Source organism: Ahaetulla prasina, chromosome 18 (genome assembly GCF_028640845.1).
Source record: "Ahaetulla prasina isolate Xishuangbanna chromosome 18, ASM2864084v1, whole genome shotgun sequence".
NCBI lineage: Eukaryota > Metazoa > Chordata > Lepidosauria > Squamata > Colubridae > Ahaetulla > Ahaetulla prasina.
Genome location: NC_080556.1, coordinates 6,949,835 through 6,972,200, shown reverse-complemented (window position 1 = coordinate 6,972,200; position 22,366 = coordinate 6,949,835). Strand labels below are relative to the sequence as shown.

The window sequence follows — 22,366 nt, the reverse complement described above, 5'->3', positions numbered from 1 at the left end:
AATCAGAAAACACGGAAAACAATCACGGCATTTTACAACGAGGAAACCTGAATCACTGGTGTCCAAGATTTATTGTCGTTCTCTCCTATTTCTTCCTCCTTCGGATTTTTCTAACCTCTCGTAGCTGCAGTTTGGCGATTCACCTGTTAGTTTGACGTTCATTCTTGCCTTTCTTCTGAGGAATTCATAGAGGGGAACCACAATTTGCTGCCCTGATGTGACATCTCTGCGTGGTACCCCTCTCTTAGAAGACCATCAACCCAGGGGTGGGTCTCACCTTTGCCACCGGTTCGCCCCATATGCGCATGCTCACTTCACTGTCTGCATGTGCGCCCGGCCTTGAAAACATGCCTAAATAGCACAACTTGGAGCTGGGATGGGCGGGCAGGCCCATCTGCGATTGCTACTACCGGTTCTTCCGAACCGGTGCAAACTGTTGTGGTCCGCCAGCAGCCTGTAGAGCTGGCAATGGCGTCGGACAGCGATGAGGCTGAGGAAGAACATGGGCCAGTCCTGGAGGCTGGGGAAGGCCCGGATGAGGGCTCTGCATCAGAGGCAGAGATGGGGCCAGGGCCATTGGAGAGTGATGTGCAGACTCCAGAGCCTCCAGAGGCTGACAGTAGTGAGGCAGAGGAACAGGAGGAGCCTGTTCCTAATGTGCGCATGAGAAGAGCTGCCAGAAGGCAAGAGCAGTTCAAGCAAAGAGGACGACTCGGTAGTAGGGCCAAGAGATGATTGGCTCCTCCCACAAGGCTTAAAAGACCAGCAAGGGCATTTGGGCTCTTTGCCAGAAAACAATGTTGATAGATTTGCTCCTTGTCTTGCTGCATTTATTTCTTGTCGGCGTCTTCTGCTTTTGAACTTTTGCCAAGAAAGGCCTTTGGCAGTTTGCCTAATTAAGACCAAGGTTGGTGATAAGACTGAAGACTTGTGTTATGAAGAATTTGCTTTGATTTAGTTTGGACGACGCTGAGAATGAGTTAATTCTCAGCTGTTCTAATAAAGTCTGCTTGTTTTTGAACTGATTGTGTCTAATACTACTTACTTGGGCCTGGGTTCACAACACGAACTGGCAGAATTCCACCTCTGCACCAACCCTAAAATAAGCTTTACTGCCATTCTTATTTTTCTAATGAAATCTTTACTCAAGGATCCAACCTGGGACGGTCAGCGGGTCCAGAAGTTTAGACTTCCGAGCTTTTGGACGCGTGCTGGACCCCATGCTCAGGGAGCTTCTCTTTAGCAGAATGTGCTAAAATTTAAAATTATCCTGAGGATGGGCTCCAGCCGAAAGCTTGGAAGATTAAACCTCTGGCTCTAGTGACTGACCCAGGTTGGATCCTGCAGATTTTTAATGCTTGGGTTTTGTCAGCAGCACCCAAACACAGTTCACTGTGGTGATTCGCTTAACAACCGTGGTCGTAAAATCAGACACGACTCACTTAACGGCCGCCCGGTTTAGCCACAGACGTTCTGATCGGCCCTCTCTTATGGCCGTCACTAAAGGAAGGACCACAGAGAGTCGGTCGCCACAAAAGTGTCAAGAACCCAGGAAGTTTTTGGGCGCTGCCTGTTATCTCCCAGGATTTCAAAACCGAACATTTAACATTCTCTTTTTTCCTCCGCCTAGTCTTTATGTATTGTTCTTTGTGTCTCGCCTCCACCTTGACCAAATCCTGGAGAATTTGCCCCAATTGCAAATTCCACCTACTTGTTATTTGTCATTTATTCCGGCATTTGACCTCAGTGGGTTAAAAAAAAAAGAAACGAAAAAAGAAACAGAGCATTGCTTTCCGGTTTTTTCTACATAGGGCGTAGAAGCAAGGCCAACCAACCTCCAGGTTTTGTGCTTGTATTTAATATTTATTCACGTTACAGATTACAGATTAACAGAGTTGGAAGGGACCTTGTAGGTCATCTAGTCCAACCCCCTGCCCGAGCGAGAGATCCTACGACACCATTTCTGACAGATGGCAATCCAGTCTCTTCTTGAAAGCTTCCAGGAATGAAGCTCCCACAACTTCTGTTTCATGGGTTGATCGCTCTCACTGTCAGAAAATTCCTCCTTATTTCTAGGTTGAATCTCTCCTTGTTCAATTTCCATCCATTCTTCCTTGTCTGGCCTTCAGGTGTCTGATCTGGGCAAATTTCATGTGCTGTTTGCACACTTCTGAATTGCTTTCCGTCTCTGTTCCCTGGTTATTAATATGTGAATGCAGCAAAATCGCGCAAACTGATTACAAAGCTAGACATGATCAGTTGCTAAATTAGTCCACTGGTCACTATGTAAAAAATACGTCTTTCCTGTATCCCAAAAGTCATGGGAGCACAGGGTGGAAAAAGTTACCGAAAATGAGACGGTGAAGATCTTGTGGGACTTTCGAATACAGACGGATCGTCATTTGGAACACAACAAACCAGATACCACGGTTGTCGAGGGCCAAAGCGTGCAGTTTATTAACATCGCTGTACCAGGAGACGCCAGAGTCGAAGAAAAAGAACTGGAAAAAAATCATAAAATATTGCAACTTGGCCATCGAAACTACACGGCTATGGATGAAACATGTCACAGTGATACCCATTGTCATTCATTAAACGTGAAACTCAGTCAACTGAACATTCAAAAATGCATCAGAGATACCATTGACTGGTGCTGATGGTTGATACGGGTTGCTGCTTTGGATGCAGGTAAGTTGTATTTTTTACATAATGACCACTGGATTAATTTAGCAAACCTTTGTTTTTTGTTGTTGTTGTTGTTGTTGTTGTTATTATTATTATTATTATCATCATCATCATCATCATTATCATTATTATTATTTTCTTCTTCTTCTTCTTAATTCCATCAACACTGTCAGACTATTTACTGAATCTGCACTACTATTAATCGTCTCATCGTTCCCATCACCAATCTCTTTCCACTTATGACTGTAACTTTGTTGCTGGCAATCCTTATGATTTATATTGATATATTGACCATCAATTGTGTTGTAAATGTTGTACCTTGATGAAGGTATCTTTTCTTTTATGTACACTGAGAGCATATGCACCAAGACAAATTCCTTGTGTGTCCAATCACACTTGGCCAATAAAATTCAATTCAATTCTATTCAATTCTATTCAATTCTATTCTATTCTATTCTATTCTATTCTATTCTATTCTATTCTATTCTATTCTATTCTATTCTATTCTATTCTGTTCTGTTCTGTTCTGTTCTGTTCTGTTCTGTTCTGTTCTATTATTATTTATCTTTATTCATTAAACATGAAACTCAGTCAACTGAACATTCAAAAAGGCATCACAAATACTATTGACTGGTGCTGATGGTTGATACGGACTATTATTATTATTATTATTATTATTATTATTATTATTATTATTATTATTATTATTATTATTATTATTATTATTATTATTTATGTTCTCCTCCTCCTCCTCCTTATATCTATCTACTTTATGCATTAAACATGAAACTCAGTCAACTGAACATTCAAAAATGTTAATAACAACAACAACAACAACAATAATAATAATTAATTCCCCTCTCTCCAGCGAAGCGGCTCCGCCCCTCCCCTCCCCTCCCGTCCTTCCATCCATCCATCCATCTCCTTTCCTACCCTCTCCCCCCCCGCTTCCCTGGTGCAGATGGTATGCCCCTTACTCCCCCCTCCCGGCGCTCCCCGTTGGTCCCTCCCTCCCTCGCCTAGCAACGGGTGCGGGAGGAGAGACGAGCGCCTGCGCCGCCATCTTAGTTCGTCGCCGGCGGGGGAGGACGCGGCGGCCGCCGGAGCGAAGGGGGTCGCCCGCCCGTCCTTCCGTCCTTCCGTCCGTCTCGCTCGTTCTCCCGACTCCTCGACGTGCGCGGTCGGCCCGGGGGCGCCGTCGGGGCCCCCCTTGAGGCGCCGAGATGCGGCTGCTGGCCCCGGCCTGCCTCCTGGCGGCGCTGCTCTGCGGCGGCCTCCGCGCTGCCCGAGGTGAGGCGAAGGGTGTGTGTGTGTGGGCAAAAGTGGGAGGGGCACGCCTGACGGGGCCTGGGGAGGGGCGGCTGTCACGAGACCCGGCCTCGCCTGACCTGAGGGGGTCCCCGCGCGCCTCAGGGAGGGAGGGAGGGGAGGTGGGCAGGGGCTGTAAGGCAAATGCTGGTGTATAAGCGCCTGGAGAGTTGTGGGGGATGTAGAGGACGCCCAGGTGCGGGATGGGGAGGTGGGTGGACAGGTGCAGTGGGGGGTCAGCCTGCAGGTTGCAGGTCATCAGGTGGTGTCTGTGTGTTTCCCTGCACAGGGTGGGCAATCAGAGAGAGAGAGGGGGGATGCAAGGCTGATGTAAGCTCAGGGTTGCCCCCCCCCCCCGCCAAGGAGATGCACCCAAGGGTGGGGAGCGGGGGTTACGGGGAGGGAGGTGGGGAGAGGAAAGAGAGAAAAGTGGGTGGGTGGGAGGGAGGAAGGAAGGAATAGATGGATGGGATGGGTGGAGGGAAGGAAGGAATGGGTGGAATGGAATGGAATGGATGGAGGTAAGGAAGGAATAGATGGATGGAATAGAAGGATAGAATGGATGGGTGGGTGGATGAAAGGAAGGTTGGAATGGATGGATGGATGGGATGGGATGGATGGATGGATGGAAGGAAGGAAGGAAGGAAGGAATAGATGGATGGAATGGGTAGTTGGAAGGAATGGGATGGAAGGAAGGAATAGATGGATAGATGGATGGATGGATGGAAGGAAGGTTGGAATGGATGGAATGAGTGGATGGAAGGAATGGGTGGATGGAAGGATTGGGTGGAATGGATTGATGGAAGGAAGGAATAGATGGATAGAATGGGTGGATGGAAGGAATGGATGGAAGGAAGGAAGGAATGGGAATGGATGGAAGGAAGGAATGGGTGGAATAGATAGATGGAATGATGGATGGAAGGAAGAAAGGAATAGATGGATAGAATGGGTGGGATGGATGGAATGGGTGGGATGGATAGATGATGGGATGGAATAGATGGATGGGAGGAATTGATGATAGGATGGAATAGATGGATGGATGGAATGGGTGGATGGGTAGGTAGATAAATAGATACGTAGGTGGATAGGTAGTATTCTGTCTGCATAGGATCGCAATCTGAAAGAGACACCAATTGTGTTTATATAGAGGGAGATAAAGAGAAAAGTGGGATGGATGGATAGAATGGGTAGATAGGTAGGTAGGGTTCTCTGCACAAGATTGAAATCTGAAAGAGATGCACCCAAGTGTATAGTATTTACATAGCAGGAGATAAAGAGAAAAGTGGGATGGATGGATGAGATCGATATGATGGAAGGATAGATGGAATAGTGTTCTCTCTGCACGGGATTGCAATCTGAAGGAATAACTGCAAGACTGTTATATCCATAGGGTTGCCATCTGAAAAATTTCACCCAAATGTGTGATATTTACATGGATGGATGGATAGGGTGAGAGAGAGAGAGAGAGAAATCTGCAGGTTGCGTTCCATACACAGGATTGCACTTATAGGAGAAGAGATGTCTTGTATTTTATCTGCACCTCCAGAGGGAGAATGCTCAGTGTTGTGTTACATATGCACAGTGTGGGAGAGAAGGCCAAGTGGCATGTTGACTGGTATGCACACTCCAGGAGAAGGAGGCCAAGTGTTGTGTTGCCTATGCAAAAATCTGACACACAGTGATGTTACACTCGGGGGATTGTAGTTCGAGACAGATTAACTCAGGTGTGTGATATATATACCTAGAGATGGATAAAGAGAGAGGGTTGCTGTGGGAAAGAAAAAGACACAACGTTGTGTTCTCTTTCCATAGTCTAAGAGAGCAGGTGCAATGTAGTATTCTGTGTGTACTCTCCAAGAGAGGAGGTCAGTAGTTGTGTTACCTGCGCACAATCTGAAAGAGAAGTCCTAGGGATTTGTTAGAGAGAGAGCGCGAAAGAACAGGGCTGCCATTTAGGAAAAGTCTTCACAGCATTGTGTTACATGTGCATGCGATTGGCATTAGAGGAGGGGCAGTGTTGTGTTCCATATGCACAGGATTGCAATTCAAAAGAGAAGCTGTGAGGCTGTGCGATAGATTTCACAACATTGCCATCCAGGGGAGAAGTCACCATTTTGCATTTTTGTTGATGTGCAGCCTAGCTTTCACAGATGCAGTGTTGCGTGTGCATTACGTATACACACACGCACAACATTGGAATTTGATTTGACAGAAGCATCCACACAGAAGATGCACATAATGTTGCGATAGATCTCCACGCAGGGGAAGATTGAAAAGCTGCCCTTAATAGTTCTGCGCAGCTTATGCAGATTATAAGATTTCACGCTAAAACAACAGAAGATGCAACCAGCACAGCTTTAAAAGGGGGCTGGTTAAAGAATTGTCCTCCGCAGCATGATCAGGCATGATATTCTAGCGGTTAGTAATATGTGCATTGTACATGCCACAGAATATTTCAATATGCATTCTAATGTAACCGTAGTGCACTATAAATGCAGCGATACATCAATGCACGATTAAATAACCTCTCAAGGCATTTCACGCGGACAGCCAGCAAAAGGAGATGTTTAAATGCACAGCTCAAACTTTTTCCTTCCTCTTCATGGTGATATATATATATATCACCATGAAGAGGATATATGTATATATATATATATATATTTAATAGCCTGGTGTTTGGGTTGTACTTACTTGAGACTAAGCCCCATTGAATTCAGGGGTAATTGTGTGCATAATATTCTGTTGCGAGATAATTTTTCCTTCTTCCTCATTACCTGCTAATCACACACGGGGGCATTTAATTTCTTCATTACTTCCCCTTCTCTCTTTTCCAGTCCATAACCCCAACCTCCCCTCTTTTATGTCGTTTGCATCCCCTCCTCCCCACTTGGCATTGCATGATTTGTAACAGGCAGCACACGCAATAGGTAACAACGGTGCTTGTCTTCTGTGAAATGCAGGATATTTTCTGAGATTTAGGAATCTTTCATTCCTCTTTGCAAATACACACACACACACACTCAAAACTGGTCTTTTAAATGCTATCACTCTCCCCCACACACCCGCAATAATTTTACCCATAGCAACCACCATTTTCTGTCATTTACAAGAATTCTCTTTCTGGTTCTACGATTTGTGGGGTATAATTTTTTGGTGGAAAAGGCGGGAGGAACCTGCAGCAAAGATACTAAGACAAATTTTGTTTTTTTTTGTTTTTTTTAAATAAAGCACTCCTCATCCTTCATCCTCTTTCTTCCTCACCACTTATTTAGCTTCAAAGCAGAGCTGTTGTCATCCTATTTGAGATATGGAAGCTCAAGGTTATTATTAGTGGTAAGGAAAAGTAAACTTTAAGTGGGATGAATCTGCTTCTCTGGGCAATAAAGATATATTGCCTGTGTTTAAGTCTCTCCGTCTCCTTTTTTTTCTTTTTTTTTCTTTCTCTTTGTCTCTCTCTGTCTCTTTCTTTTTATCTTTCTCTTTTTCTCTCTTTCAATTTCTTTCTTTCTCCCCTCTCTTTCTCTCTTTCTGTTTGTTTCTTTCTGCCTCTCTCCCTTTCTCTCTCTTTCTTTCTCTTTTTCTCTGTGTCCTTTTCTCTTTCTCTCTTTCTTTATTTCTCTCAGTCTGTGTCTCTCTGCCTCTCTCCCTTTCTCTCTCTTTCTTTTTTTCTGTTTGTCTCTTTTTCTTTTTCTCTTTCTCTCTCTTTCAATTTCTCTCTCTCTCTCTCCTTTCTCTTCCTCTCTGTCTGTGTCTCTGCCTCGCTCTCTTTCCCTTTCCCTTTCTCTCTCTCTTTTTCTTTTTCATTCTCTTTTTCTCTGTGTCCTTTACTCTTTCTCTCGGTCTATGTCTCTCTGCCTCTCTTTCTCTCTCTCTCTTTTTTCTTTTTTTTCTTTCTCATTCTTTCTCTTTCTCTCTTGGTCTGTGTCTCTTTGCCTTTCTCCCTTTCTCTCTCTCTCTCTCTCTCTCTCCCTCCCTCCCTCCCTCCCTCCCTCTCCCTTTCTCTCTCTTTCACACACACACACACACACACACATACACACACACACAGAGCGGCAGGGTTTGTGCATTTCCCGGTGGACTGGTTTTTCTGATAGCCGACCAGGGACATCAAATTCTGGGAACCAGACCTGTGCAATTTTTCTTCTTCTTCTAGAAACCCCTTTCGTGGAGAGGTATTTCTCGGCCTTGAGGCAGGGAAGGTTACGCATTGCAGGAACACCTCAGGGTTGTTATTTCTATTAGGTGTGGAAACCGAAAACAAGGGCCACGTGAGACGGCTGTTATTAGCGTCTCGTTTTCGAAAGGACAAATTCACTCTCGATTGATTTTTCCAGCTGGCACAAGGAAAGCCACAGCAGACTGAAATTTTGCCTCACAGTCGGGGGGGGGACCCAACCTTCCCCGGTACTTGGGAAGGTGTCAATTTCCTGCTTCAATTTTCTTCACTTTCCTTGCAGAGTTCCAGAGACTTAGCACCGGATAATGAGAGCTAAAATAAAACCCTTTGGCACTTTTAAAAGTAAGCGATAGATAAAAGAGTTTTCATCTAGAATTAATTCTCCCTGACAATTCCTGTGCCTTCCAGGCAGCGCCCGGCTTGTTATCTTAAAACCGTTGTGTATGTTAATAGAGAAAACAGTAGTGTTGTTTCCCTTGCCAAAACATATTTCAAGTCTTCCTTTTTTTTTGAGGGGGGAGGGAAGCTTGTCCTTTTCAAGGTTATGGATGCAATAAAGGCAAAGGCTTAATTCTGGAAGAATACTTGCACCTAAGTGTGAGATATTGAGAGGGCAAAAATTGCTGAGGCAAACTTTGAATGACTGAGCAGCAGCCTTATACCGGAACAGCTTTTTCTAGTGCTACAGGAATAACTTTGATTTATTAAGAAAGAAATAACTGGGCCAGAAAATCTCTTTTTTGTTTCCTCCCAGAAGGAGCTACTATAATTTTCTACCTGCAACGATGGAAGGAATCCTGAAATGCCAAAAAGGGATGTTATAGGCGATGCCCCTCCTCACTTTATCAAGTTTGAATTATGACCTAACATAAGCATGAGTGCAGAAGGCAGGTTAATAAGATTTAAAAAAAAAAAAAAACTTAGCAGTTTTTGCAAATAAATCTGGGAATATACACTGGCCTTCAGCCCATAAGTACAATAATGATTTGCAGTCTCGAGACACAAGACTGCCTTGAAAAAAAAAATTAGATGCAAGATAGGAACAGTGTATTTAATCGCATCCTCCCATCTTCCGCCTATCCACCATTTAGCGGCACTTGAATAATTCACATCCTCCTATCTCCTCTTCTGGATCAATGCATTGATTTTAGGAGCAGCTCTGATCCTCAGAAACATTCCCTTTGGGACTTTTTTTCTATTTTTAAAGGAACTTTAGGCAGGATGATCCCGGAGATAGTCAGCTCTTTCGTTTACAAATATTTTTCCTTCGGGACAGCTATGCTGTAGTGAATTGCTGACTTAAAACTGGAATCCGGGAGAGGAGATTATATGTTTTTAATCTTTGGGATTAACTAGAGGGGATCATCGTGTAGCCTCTAGCTTTAACAAACTTGGGTTCCCTTGTTGGAAAAAGAAGGACCAGGGGTGACAGGATAGCAACATTCCAGTTATTTGAGGGGCTGCCACAAAGAAGAGGCGGGCCAACCAGAAGGCAAGATGAGAAATAATAGATGGAAATTAATCAAGGAGAGAAGCAACCTAGGAACTAAGGAGAACTTTCCTGACAGGGAGGACAATTCAATTAACCAGGGGAATCGCTTCCCTCCAGAAGTTGTGGATGGCCATGTGGTTTTGGCTAGTCTAATGAAAAGAAGTATTCGGGGTGACATGATAGCAGTATTTCAGTATTTGACGAGCTGCCACAAAGAAGAGGGAGTCAAATTATTCTACAAAGCACCAGAGGGCAGGACACGAAACAGTGGATGGAAACTAATCAAAGAGAGAAGCAACCTGGAATTAAGGAGAAACTTCCTAACAGGGTGGACAGTTAAACAGTGGAACAGAAGTTGCCTTCAGAAATTGTGAGTGCTCCATCACTGCAGGAGTGATGGACAGCCACTTGTTTCAACTTGTATAGTGTCTTCTGCTTGAGCAGGGGGTCCGACTAGAACAGGGGTCTCCAACCTTGGCAACTTTAAGCCTGGAGGACTTCAACTCCCAGAATTCCCCAGCCAGGAAAGTATTCTGGGAGTTGAAGTCCTCCAGGCTTAAAGTTGCCAAGGTTGGAGATCCCTGGACTAGAAGACTTCCAAGTTCTATTCTGAATAATAATAATAATAATATCAGAGTTGGAAGGGACCTTGGAGGTCTTCTAGTCCAACCCCCTGCCCAGGCAGGAAACCCTACACCATTTCAGACAAATGGCTATCCAACATTTTCTTAAAAATTTCCAGTGTTGGAGCATTTACAACTTCTGCAGGCAAGTTGTTCCACTGATTAATTGTTCTAACTGTCAGGAAATTTCTCCTTAGTTCTAGGTTGCTTCTCTCCTTGATTAGTTTCCATCCGTTGCTTCTTGTTCTACCCTCAGGTGCTTTGGAGAATAGCTTGACTCCCTCTTCTTTGTGGCAACCCCTGAGATATTGGAAGACTGCTATCATGTCACCCCTAGTCCTTCTTTTCATTAAACTAGGCATACCGAGTTCCTGCAACCGTTCTTCATATGTTTTAGCCTCCAGTCCCCTAATCATCTTCGTTGCTCTTCTCTGCACTCTTTCTAGGGTCTCAACATTCTTTTTACATCGTGGTGACCAAAACTGAATGCAGTATTCCAAGTGTGGCCTTACCAAGGCTATATAAAGTGGTATTAATACTTCACATGATTTTGATTCTATCCCTCTGTTTATGCAGCCCAGAATTGTGTTGGCTTTTTTGGCAGCTGCTGCACACGGATGGCTCATATCTAAATGGTTGTCCACTAGGACTCTAAGATCCCTCTCACAGTTACTACTATTGAGCAAGGTACCACATATCCGGTACCTGTGCATTTTGTTTTTTTGGCCTAAATGTAGAACCTTGAATGATTGATTGATTGATTGATTGCTGCTGTTTTGAATTTATTTCACCCTTGTTCCAAAGCATCTACGTTGGGATTCAGTCCCTTCTTGGAATTGCAGGTATAGTTGAGGGCCCTTGTGACATTTAGCCTAGGATAAATCTTAAATTTCCACTGGGATTGGTTGTTTCCTTTTAAATTTGCGGGATTGCTCGCTTCGTAGTGATGAGACTTCTTCCCCTCTTTGCTTTTTGCATTTTTTTTTTTGCAGTCCCCGTGGTTCTCAACCCAGCAGGAGCTCGGCTGGAGAACCCTTTTTGTTTTGGGTGTGAGAAACTTGCTTGAAAAGGCAGAAACCTTGAGCCTTCTCCTTCTTAAATGTACACGCTGCCATTGCAATTTATAGCAAAGTTAATGCTTATCACTGCTCTCCTGAGGTTTGCAGAAAACGACTGCCTTTTATATAGCTTTGCAAAAAGAAAGGAAAAGAAAAATACCTTATATCTGTCCAAGACAGTGATTTGCAGAACAAGGGGATGAGAAACAAATATTTCTGCACTATTTTTTTTTTGAACAGTCTTTTTTTTTAATTTGCCATAAAAGACTAAGCTAAGGGAACCAGCCCTAGTCTCAGAGAGTGTCCCTATTTTTGTGATGACGCTCATTCACCTGGGTCTTCATTTACAGGTAGTCCTCGAGTTACGACCGCAGTTGAGCCTAACATTCATGTTGCTAAGCGAAACGTTGGTTAAGTGCCCCATTTCCCGACTTTCCTTGCCACCGTTGTTAAGCAAATCATTGCGGTTGTTCAGTTAGTCGCCTGGTTCGTTAAGTGAATCTGGCTCCCCCCATTGGCTTTTTTGTCGGAACGTCGCAAAAGGGGATCACGTGACCTCCGGGACACTGCGACCGTCATAAATACGAGTCCGTTGCCAAGCGTCTGAATTTTGATCGCGTGACCGCGGCGATGCTGCCAAGATCATAAGTGTGAACAACGGTCACGCAGTCAACTTTCTTCAGCCCGGTTGTAGAATAGAATAGAATTTTTTTATTGGCCAAGTGTGATTGGACACACAAGGAATTTGTCTTGGTGCATATGCTCTCAGTGTACATAAAAGAAAAGATACGTTCATCAAGGTACAACATTTACAACACAATTGATGGTCAATATATCAATATAAATCATAAGGATTGCCAGCAACAAGTTATAGTCATACAGTCATAAGTGGAAAGAGATTGGTGATGGGAACTATGAGAAGATTAATAGTAGTGCAGATTCAGTAAATAGTCTGACAGTGTTGAGGGAATTATTTGTTTAGCAGAGTGATGGCCTTCGGGAAAAAACTGTTCTTGTGTCTAGTTGTTCTGGTGTGCAGTGCTCTATAGCGTCGTTTTGAGGGTAGGAGTTGAAACAGTTTATGTCCAGGATGCGAGGGATCTGCAAATATTTTCACGGCCCTCTTCTTGATTCGTGCAGTATACAGGTCCTCAATGGAAGGCAAGTTGGTAGCAATTATTTTTTCTGCAGTTCTAATTATCCTCTGAAGTCTGTGTTTTTCTTGTTGGGTTGCAGAACCGAACCAGACAGTTATAGAGGTGCAAATGACAGACTCAATAATTCCTCTGTAGAATTGGATCAGCAGCTCCTTGGGCAGTTTGAGCTTACTGAGTTGGCGCAGAAAGAACATTCTTTGTTCTTTTTTAATGATGTTTTTGATATTAGCTGTCCATTTGAGATCTTGCGATATGATAGAACCCAGAAATTTGAAGGTTTCTACTGTTGATTTCTACTGTTAATTTTGAACTACATGCATAACTTATGTGTTGAGCTTTTTCCCCCCCTCTTCTTTTACTTCAAAGTTTTTTGTGCTTTAGGAAAGATGCTTTTGCTTGATACCTTCCTCTCTGATGTCTAAGAAATACTCCTGAAATAAAATACTTAAAATAGAGGGGGGGTTTTTTCCACCAAATTCAAGAGAATGTGGAACCACATGATAAACAGTAATTAATAGTGGGTGTTTGTTCATGCCAGATAGAATAGAGGAATAGAATTAGGATAGGATAGGATAGGATAGGATAGGATATAGTTAGGAGGGGAGGGGAGGGGTCAACTTCAGGATAGGATAGGATATAATTAGGATAGGATATAATTAGGATAGGATAGGAGGGGAGGAGAGGAGAGGAGTCAACTATAGGATAGGATAAGGTAGGATAGGATAGGATAGGACAGTGGTTCTCAACCTGTATAGTGCTGCGACCCCTTTAATACAATTCCCCACGATGTGGCGACCCCCAACCGTAAAATTATTTTCGTTTTGAATTTATCGCGCCTGAAGCCGTATTGGCTAGCGATCTGAACTGCTTGCGATTGCCTTGAGGACGGAGGCATTAAAGCGGAGACTCCTCCCCTATTAAGTTTATGGCGCCTGAAGCCAGATTTGAACCGTCGCTAAACGGATTGTTGTAAACTGAAGACGACTGTATTGATAAACCAGTCCCTGGTTTCAAAGAATATTCTTTTGCCATGAAGGAGTCCTAATGCACTTCAGGTCTGAGTGGCATTTTTTTCCTTTTCACCCAATCAATACGGATTCTCTTTCTCTCCCTTTCTTTCTTTCTCTCTCTCTCTCTCCTGCATTAGCCTTTTTTAGATAAAGCCCTGGTGCTATTTTCAGTGCTCCAACAACAGTTTGAAGGTTGCCACCAAAGAGTGCATTAAATCTTAAATTACAAAACCTATTGGTAGGATAAAAAGACCTTTTTTAAAAAAAAGCCCTAATATTTCCATTTACTCTGGCAGCAGAATCTGCGGACTTTCAGCCGGGACATTATAATTATCGTCCTTTATGAAGAGAACGGGTCTTATTTAATGCAACCTCCTTCGTGCAGTGCTACGTGCAAACCGAAGTAATTCATCTTTTTTTAAAAAAAAGTCTTGCGGGGGATGCTAGTGATGGTGAGTGTCACTATCTTGTCTGTGGCGGCTTCTGAGAATCCTAGTTCAGTAGTCAGTATTGCCCACTCGCCATGAAATTCAAGGCAGTAACCGTCATCGTTCAAGAAATCTTTCATCGATCTTTCAAGAAGAGACTGGACTGCCATCTGTCAAAAATATAGGGTGACCTGCTTGGGCAGGGGTTGGATTAGATGACCTACAAGGTCCCTTCCAACTCTGTTATTATTCTGTTATTCAGAAGTTGTGGGAGCTTCATCACTGGAAGCTTTCAAGAAGAGACCGGACTGCCATTTGTCAGAAATGTTGTAGGGTCTCCTGCTCGGGCGGGGGGGGGGTTTGGGGTTGGACTAGATGACCTACAACTCCCTTCCAACTCTGTTAATCTAAAACCGTGAACCGCATAACACAGACTGCAATGAAAAACTCACTCTGTGTATCCATAATTTAGAGCCAGGTAGGGTTGGGGAAAGCCTGATCTTGTCAGGTATGCTGTTCTACAGCCCAGATGGCTATGATTTGATAGGTCCTTTCATAAGGACCTGTTTAATAAAAGAGACCTGGAACATACCAAACTTATCAAATCTTGTGGGGTGAATGCAGAGGCAGGTTTCACATAATTTTACCACCGGTTCGCCGTGCACTGAAAATGTGAGTGCGCCTGCATGCCCGCTTTGCTCGCTTATGCTCGCTTCCACGCATGCGTGCGGCCTTCTGCGCATGCCCTTTGCTCGTGCATGCAGTTTGCACACGTGCGCACGGCTTAAAAAACGTGGCTAAATAGGACTAAATAGCGCCTGGGCGGGTGAGGTTGCCACTACCGGCTCTCCCAAACCGGTCTGAACCGGCTGAATAGCACCACTGGGGGGATGGAAATAATGGGGAATCCCACAAATAACTTGACCCCAAAGGGCTCTTCAGGTGACAACCAGCCCCTTGAATAGCACCCGGTAGACCATTTGCAGCTGGACCAGCTGTGGCTTCTGGGGAGTCTCCAAGGGGAGTCCCATGTAGGGGACAGTCATCCAGATGAGAGTCAATGAAGGTGTGGGGGGTGATGAGAGGGGGGGGTCTCCTAATCTGGATTTTGCTTTCCAGGGCAATATTTTGAATCGCAGATGCAGGATTAAATAAATGAAAATGTCAGCCGTCCCACACCGTCATCTAGCAAAGAAAGACTCCTGGCCATTTGATTTTTTTTTGCCAAGAGTATACAGGTAGCCCTCAACTTAACAGTTCACTTAGTGACCGTTCAAAGTTACAGGGGTGCTGAAGAAAGTGACTTATGGCTGTTTTTGTAGCATCCCCACCTGGGCAACTGGTTCGTACTTACGACAGTTGCTGCTTCCCAAAGTCATGTGATCCCCTTTCCTGACAAGCAGAGTCAGTGGGCAAGCCAGGGACACGTAACTGGGTTGCTAACCTATCAGTCGCAGGGATTCACTTAACAACCATGGCGAGAAAGGTCATAAAACGGGACAAAACTCACTTAACAGGTGTCTCGTGTAACAACAGAAATGTTGGGCTCCATTGTTGTGGTCGTAAGTCGAGGACTACCTGTCCTTTACTGAAGCTTACCTGGTTACAGAAGTAGCGTAAGCCGACTCTGGGGCTTTCCCATGCAAACAATACAGAGGAAAATTCCTTCTTCTTCCTCCTCACCATTTCATGGTTATCCAATCAAATGTTTGTATATTACCGTATTTTTCGGAGTAAAAGACACACTTCCCCCCCACACACACATAAACACTGAATGTAGCCCCGTCCACCCACCGGCCCCCTGGAAAATGGGGCACGCGAACGTGGCAATAGGCTATGGCAATCCCTGTAGCCTGAAACAGCTGATCTTCCGGAAGCCGAGCCAACCCACAATCAGCTGCTTGTGCTAATCAGGGTGTTTTGAAGCTGAAATTGAAACAGGCTGTTTGCTGCAAGGAGGCAAATTGCTGGGAGGTGGAGGCAGTTTGTTTTTTTTTCCTTGTGCTAATCAAGCTGTGCTGAAACTGAAACAGGCTGTTTTTTTGCAAGGAGACACAGTGCTGGGAGGAAGAGGCAGGTTTTTCCTCCTTGTTTTCCTCCCCAAAAAAGGTATAATCCGGAGCATCTTATAATCCGAAAAATACGGTATTTAGGAAATAGGTGCTTGGTCCCCTGTTCTGCATCTCCTTACTTAGCCTTGGTTGGCTGTAGCTTCTAACGAAGCTCAGCTGGGCTTCCCTTCCCACCCCACTTCCTCCTCCTTACATTCCAATTCCCCCCCACCTCCCAACGTCAGGCTTTCAGTCCACGAGGTTTGGATAGGTAAGATGCAGCCGTGACCGAAAGCATTTGGGATAGGCCCTTCCCCTCACCTCTCTTCACTAACCGTGTTCTGTTCATTGATTTTACAGTTAACAAGCACAAACCGTGGATTGAAACCACCTACCATGGCATTGTTACCGAAAACGACAACACGGTGCTCCTGGACCCTCCCTTAATAGCATTGGATAAAGATTCGCCGCTTCGGTTTGCAGGTAAGGGGTTCCCGAAAGCTTCTTGCAAAAGAACCCGGCCATCAGGAGCTCGGTTAACAGATGGTGATGCCACCAACATTAACGTTCCGATAGATCAGTTCCAAATTGTGGGGGGGAGGATCAACAGAGGCCCCTTTTGCCTCCTAGCATCTTCACTCCAGGAAATAAGGACTGACATTGCCTGTTTTTTTTAAAGAGGTTAACAGTGTTTGGGTGGGTGGGGGGGGGAGGCCTTCCTTCGTGACCGAGGCTCCTTTGACGTAGAGAAGTATATGCAGAGTTGTTCCGGAAAACAGACCGACACTATCCCTATGGAAGAAACGCGGCTGGTAAAACAGGGTTGGAAGAGGGGGGGGTTGGAGGAATTGGGGCGGGGGGAGGAGGAGGTATGAAACCAGAACTCCATCTGAGAAATAATTGGCAGGTTAGTATGGAATGCAGTTCGTATGTAAACATTGGGCTCGTGTGATTTGGAAATGGCGTGAAACGCAAACTGGGGATATGCATTCACTGGGTCGTGTAATCAAGAAAGGCTGGGAGGGGGGGGCGGGCGGTTGAAACCCGTCCCGCTCTAAAGGGCTGCCAGCAATCTGCTGTAAAAATGAACTTGAGGCAATAAAGAGGCGATAAAGCCTCTCGGCTTCATTTGACATAAGGCGATTTACATGCAGGAGGCCATGTGGCGTTCCTAACTATTAACGCAAGCTTTAAATTGGAGATTTGTCAGCATCGGCCGTTTGTTAAGGAAAATCTTTGGCCACCTTCAGCCTGGTTTTCTAATCTGATAACGCCAAAAAGCCAGAGAATCGCGGGTTTGTCACCCTGCCCCTTATCGGATTTCCGTTTTGATTGGCCAAGCCAATTCCTGACTTGGCTGCCAACCCTAGATCAAGTTTTCTATCCTGTTACCCTTTCGCCTTTTTCCCCCCCCTCCCCCCCCCCCCCCCGCCGCCTGCTTTCCTAACTTGGCCTCTTCCCCCTCAAGATATTGGACCAGTTAGGGACTGTAAGTTCTCAAGAACAAAGCAGCATTGGATCCTGTTAAATGGCCGAGTTCCCATCTCCCCTCTGAAAAAGGAAGGGGCCATACTCTTAAGAAGAATGCCTGCAGACTAGTCACCTTGAAAGGGGATAAGTCGTTTGGATAGAGAGTCAAACTTAGAGCCAGCGTGGTGTAATAGTGAAGGCATCTGGGAGAAACTGGGAGCCAGTGAATTCTAGTTTCGCTTTTAGGCCTGAAAGCCAGCTGGGTGTCTTTGGGCCAATCGCTAGGAGACTGTGAGTTCTAGTTTCACTTTTAGGCATGAAAACCAGCTGGGTGACTTTGGGCCAATTGCTAGGAGAATGTGAGTTCTAGTTCCACTTTTAGGCATGAAAGCCAGCTGGGTGACTTTGGGCCTATCATTAGGAGACAGTGAGTTTTAGTCCCGCCTAAAAGGCATGAAAACCAGCTGGGTGGCTTTGGGCCAATCGCTAGGAGACTGTGAGTTCTAGTTCCACTTTTAGGCATGAAAACCAACTGGGTGACTTTGGGCCAATCGCTAGGAGACTGTGAGTTCTAGTTCCAGTTTTAGACATGAAAACCAGCTGGGTGACTTTGGGCCAATCGCTAGGAGACTGTGAGCTCTAGTTCCACTTTTAGGCATGAAAGTAACTGAGTAGTCTTTGGCCAGCCACTCATTCTCAGTCCTTAGAAAAAAGGCATTGGCAAACCGCTTTTAAAAATTCTTATTAAGAAAACTGCAGGGACTTGGCTCAAGGGATTTGTAAAGACAGTGGCCATTTTTCATAGGGGTTTCAGTCCTACTCTGGCCTTGAATTGACACCTTTCTAATAAAAACAACTTTAAATTCTTTTAGGATTCCTCCCTCCCTCCCTTCCCCTCTCCTCCTTTGGGTATACGGTATTATTCACAGTTTCAAAGATGAAAATGGTTTGAATGTAGGGGAAAAAATCCTTCAGATTGATGCTATCTCTATTATTATTATTATTTTTATTATCATTTATTTAAATTTCTAGACCGCCCTTCTCCCGAAGGACTCAGGGCGGTTTACAGCCATATAAAAAACAATATACAAACATTAAAATAATTTAAAATGAAATATTTAAATTTAGGCTATTCCTTAAAACCCGTTTAAAATTCCCAATTAAAACTATCAGGCCAGTCCTGATAGTTTTACACAAGTCCTTAAAATTACAATACGTTCAGAACATGTTGGGTTTAATATTCCCTCTTGATTTTAGACTTTGGTTGGGATACAGGAACTGATTTAGGAAAAAAAAACAACCATATCCTTTTAGATATCTTGTGTCCTTTACAGCAGCTGCTTGCAAGTTTAATTTCCTGTTGATTGTGGATTTCCCATCCCAGCAGAGGCTGGCCTTTGGGAAAACTGTTTTTTTTCCAGGGCTTCAGGACAAGGCGTTACTCACGTTTTCCAACAGATAGTATCACCGCCTTCACATCTAAGGCTGAGCTCAAAAACCAAATTTAGGGATGAAGCTGCTTTGGCAACCTGTGCGGATCAGAAATATCTGGAAGGAAGCAAGCAGCTTTTAACCCAATCAAAGTTTTTAATGCCGCTGATTTTCAAAAAATAACTCAACACTGCTGGGGCCCTTGTTTTGAAGGTACTTCTCGAGACAGCCTTCCGAACCTAATCAGATTCATGCTTGAGGGTTGGCAGGATAGGATATGACTAAGAGTCGTCTTCATGGCATCTTGAGTTTTTCTGAAAGAAAATTACAGAATACCGACGAGGATATTTTAACGGAGAAGAACAGAACACCCTGTGAGAAAGGCTATTGCTAAGCATCTTCTGCCAGAAATTGATTCCCAGACCTGTTTTCAAGCTGCCCAAAACTGAACCAAGGGCTACATTCAAAGAGCTGTTTTCCTTAATTTTACATGTTCGGGTTTGTTTTTTTTTAAGATTCCTCTGGAATATATATTGGGGAAAGGATATTCTGTCCTCAACGGTTTGTGTCAGGACTAGCTCAAGGGCAAAAGATATCTGCGATGGCTCGCAAGTTCCACTTTTGATGTCACGCGTTGTTAAGACCCAGGCCCAAGTACTTAGTAGGAAACTCAGTCCATGAAAAAAAAAACACCTTTATTCGAACAGCTGAGAATTACTTCATTCCCAGCGTCGTTCAACTCAAATTAAAACAAATTCCTCCCAACACAAATTCCTCAGTCCTATCACAAACCTTGGTCCAATTAGGCAAACTGCCAGAGGCCTTTCTTGGCAAACGTTCAGAAGTCACAAAAATAAATGCAAGACGTAGACGAAGCAAAAGACGGAAGCTACCAACGTTGTTTTCTGGCAAAGCCCAAACGCCATTACTGGTCTATTTTAAGCCTTATGGGAGGGGCCAATCATCTCTTGGCCTTACTCCCGAGTCGTCCTCTTTGCTTGGAGCTGCTCTTGCCTTCTGGCAGCTCTTCTCATGGGTGCATTAGGAACAGGCTCCTCCTGTTCCTCTGCCTCACTACTATCAGCCTCTGGAGGCTCCGGAGTCCGCACCTCACTCCCCGATGGCCCTGGCCTCACCTCAGCCTCATTGCTGTCTGACTCAGTTGCCAGCTCCGCAGGCTGCTGGCGGACCACAACACCCATATAGCATCGTATACAGGTAGTCCTCACCTTATGGCCGTTCATTTAGCAACCGTTCAGAGTTAAAATGGCACTGAAAAAAGTGACTTACGAACCATTTTTTGCAGACAACGACCTTTGGCAGTCACGTGATCAAAATTTGGATGCTCGGCAGCTGGTTCCTATTTATGACGATTTGCAGTGTCCCAAAGTCCCTGCGATCCCCTTTTTTGCGACCTTCTAACCAGCAATTTGGAAGCCGGATTCACTTAACAACCGGGTTAAACTAATGTCACCCATTGCAGTGATTCATGTAACAACCGAGGCGAGGCGAGGAAGGTGGTTAAAATGGGGCGGAGCTGACTTAACAAAGATCTCACTTCACAACCGATAACTGTTGGGCTCCATTGTGGTCGTAAGTAGAGGACGACCTGTACTTTCCCCCAGCCTGTTCCTTCTCTCCAGTGGATGAAAGAAGCTGAGTCTGCTTCGCCCCTCTGCTGTGGCTCCCTGTCAAAATATGCCTCACAACTGCCGGCATACGATTTATTGAGCTTTTCAACCCCCGGTAGGCCAACCATGGATAAATCTAAGAAAAGAAAAGTTTCAGAAGAAAACGAGATTTAATTCAACTACATATGCTAGTTCAAGAAGTAGTCAGGGTTTTGTGGCTCCCGGTGTTTTCTTTTCTGTGGGAAACGGGTCCAAATGGCTCTTTGAGTGTTTAATGTTGCAGACCCCTGATCTGAACCGTTGGCGGAAACTAGTCCAAGTAACCTCTTTCCAAAGATACCAGACCCTGGTATCTGAGCTTGGGGTAAAAAACTGGGGGGGGGAGGGAATTGAATATGGGGATTGGATTCTGATGCATTTATGATTGAATCGCTGCATTTATATTTGGGTTGTTTCTTTTTTTAAAAAAAAAAAATGTTTGTTCAATCAAATGTCTGCGTGTTTGACCTTCTCCTCGTTTCCTCCTTTTTTCAGTCTTTCCTGAAGACTTGGGTTTATCTTTTCTCCCTTTAGAGAGTTTTGAGGTGACCCTCACCAAGGAAGGTGATGAAGGGCTCTTTGTGTCCCGTTTTATCAATATTAACCCACTAACTTTTTTTTGTTATGAAATGGGGAATCGGCACTTAAAACAGAAGATCCTGTCATGCTTTTTCAATCCTGTGTTATCACCCACTCCCCGCCCCTCCTTCCTGCTTCTCCTCCCCCCACCCTCCTTTCCCTTTCCTTGGCTCCCTCCCCCAGTCCCCTCTTTAAAAAAATTATCAATAGAAAAACCTTTGTGCTTATAATCCCTGGCTGGAAATATCAGTAAATCAGATATCCATTTGGAGAGGTGTGGTTTTGGAAACAGGGCCTTTCTAAGCCTCTTCTCCGCGGCCTTTAATTTTCCCAAGGAATATATCTACGATTTCCACTTGACTTGAGGAGGTGGCGTGCCTGGTTAAAAAACCTGCACTGAACCGGCAGTGCAGTCACCATTGCCTGCAGTTAGGAAAGGGGAGAACTCTCCCGGCCCTGTGACATTTGAAAAATTCCTAGCTTGGTAATTCCGCCTCCGCCTTCTCCCTCGCTGGTGAATTCCACCCTCCGGGTTTTTCCTCTTCGGAGCGCAGCCTTGCCTCTCTTGCTGAGTGTGGGATGGTGGCTTTGCAGAGACTCTGTCGGCTCAATCCCATTGACCTTCAGGCAGGGAGATGGACGTTTGATTCAGGATTAGTTAGTTCCTGCTTCATCATTCCTCTGGGGCTTGGGGGGGGGATACAGGTAGTCCTCGGCTTACGACCCACAATGGAGCCCAGAATTTCTGTGGCTAAGTGAGACATTTGCAAAAGTTTACCACCTTTCTTGCCACCGTTGGTAAGCGAATCACTGCCGTTGTTAAGTTGGCGCGGTGGTCAGAGTCCAGTCCTGCAGGCCACTTCTGCTGCCCGCAATTTGGCTGTTCGAATCTCACCAGGCTCAAGGTTGACTCAGCCTTCCGAGGTCGGTCAAATGAGGACCCAGATCGTTGAGGGCAAGAGGTTGGCTCTGTAAACCGCTTGGAGAGGGCTGCAAAAGCACTATGAAGCGGTATATACTGTGTTTCCCCAAAAATAAAACTGGGTCTTATTTTCTTTTGGCTCCCAAATTAGACACTAGGGCTTATTTTCAGGGAGTATCTTCTCCCTCCTCCCCCCCATGTACAGGAGGCCCAGTTCTTCTGCTTGCTCACAGTGGGGCAGGAGGCTGGCTGTGCAGGCTCATAAGTAGGGCTTATTTTGGGGGTAGGACTTCTATTAGGCACAT

General features: G+C 44.8%; 1 protein-coding gene across 1 annotated transcript in view; it reads left to right on the top strand.

Annotated features, from left to right (window-relative positions):
- Nucleotides 1-3,721: 3,721 nt before the first annotated feature.
- Nucleotides 3,722-22,366, top strand: part of CLSTN1 (calsyntenin 1) — a 53,581-nt gene continuing 34,936 nt past the window's right edge. The window contains exons 1-3 of the mRNA XM_058161150.1: nt 3,722-3,975; nt 16,350-16,472; nt 21,056-21,124. Of these exons, the coding sequence (XP_058017133.1) occupies nt 3,909-3,975; nt 16,350-16,472; nt 21,056-21,124 (259 nt within the window). The 5' untranslated portion in view covers nt 3,722-3,908. The remainder of the gene's footprint in view (nt 3,976-16,349; nt 16,473-21,055; nt 21,125-22,366) is intronic.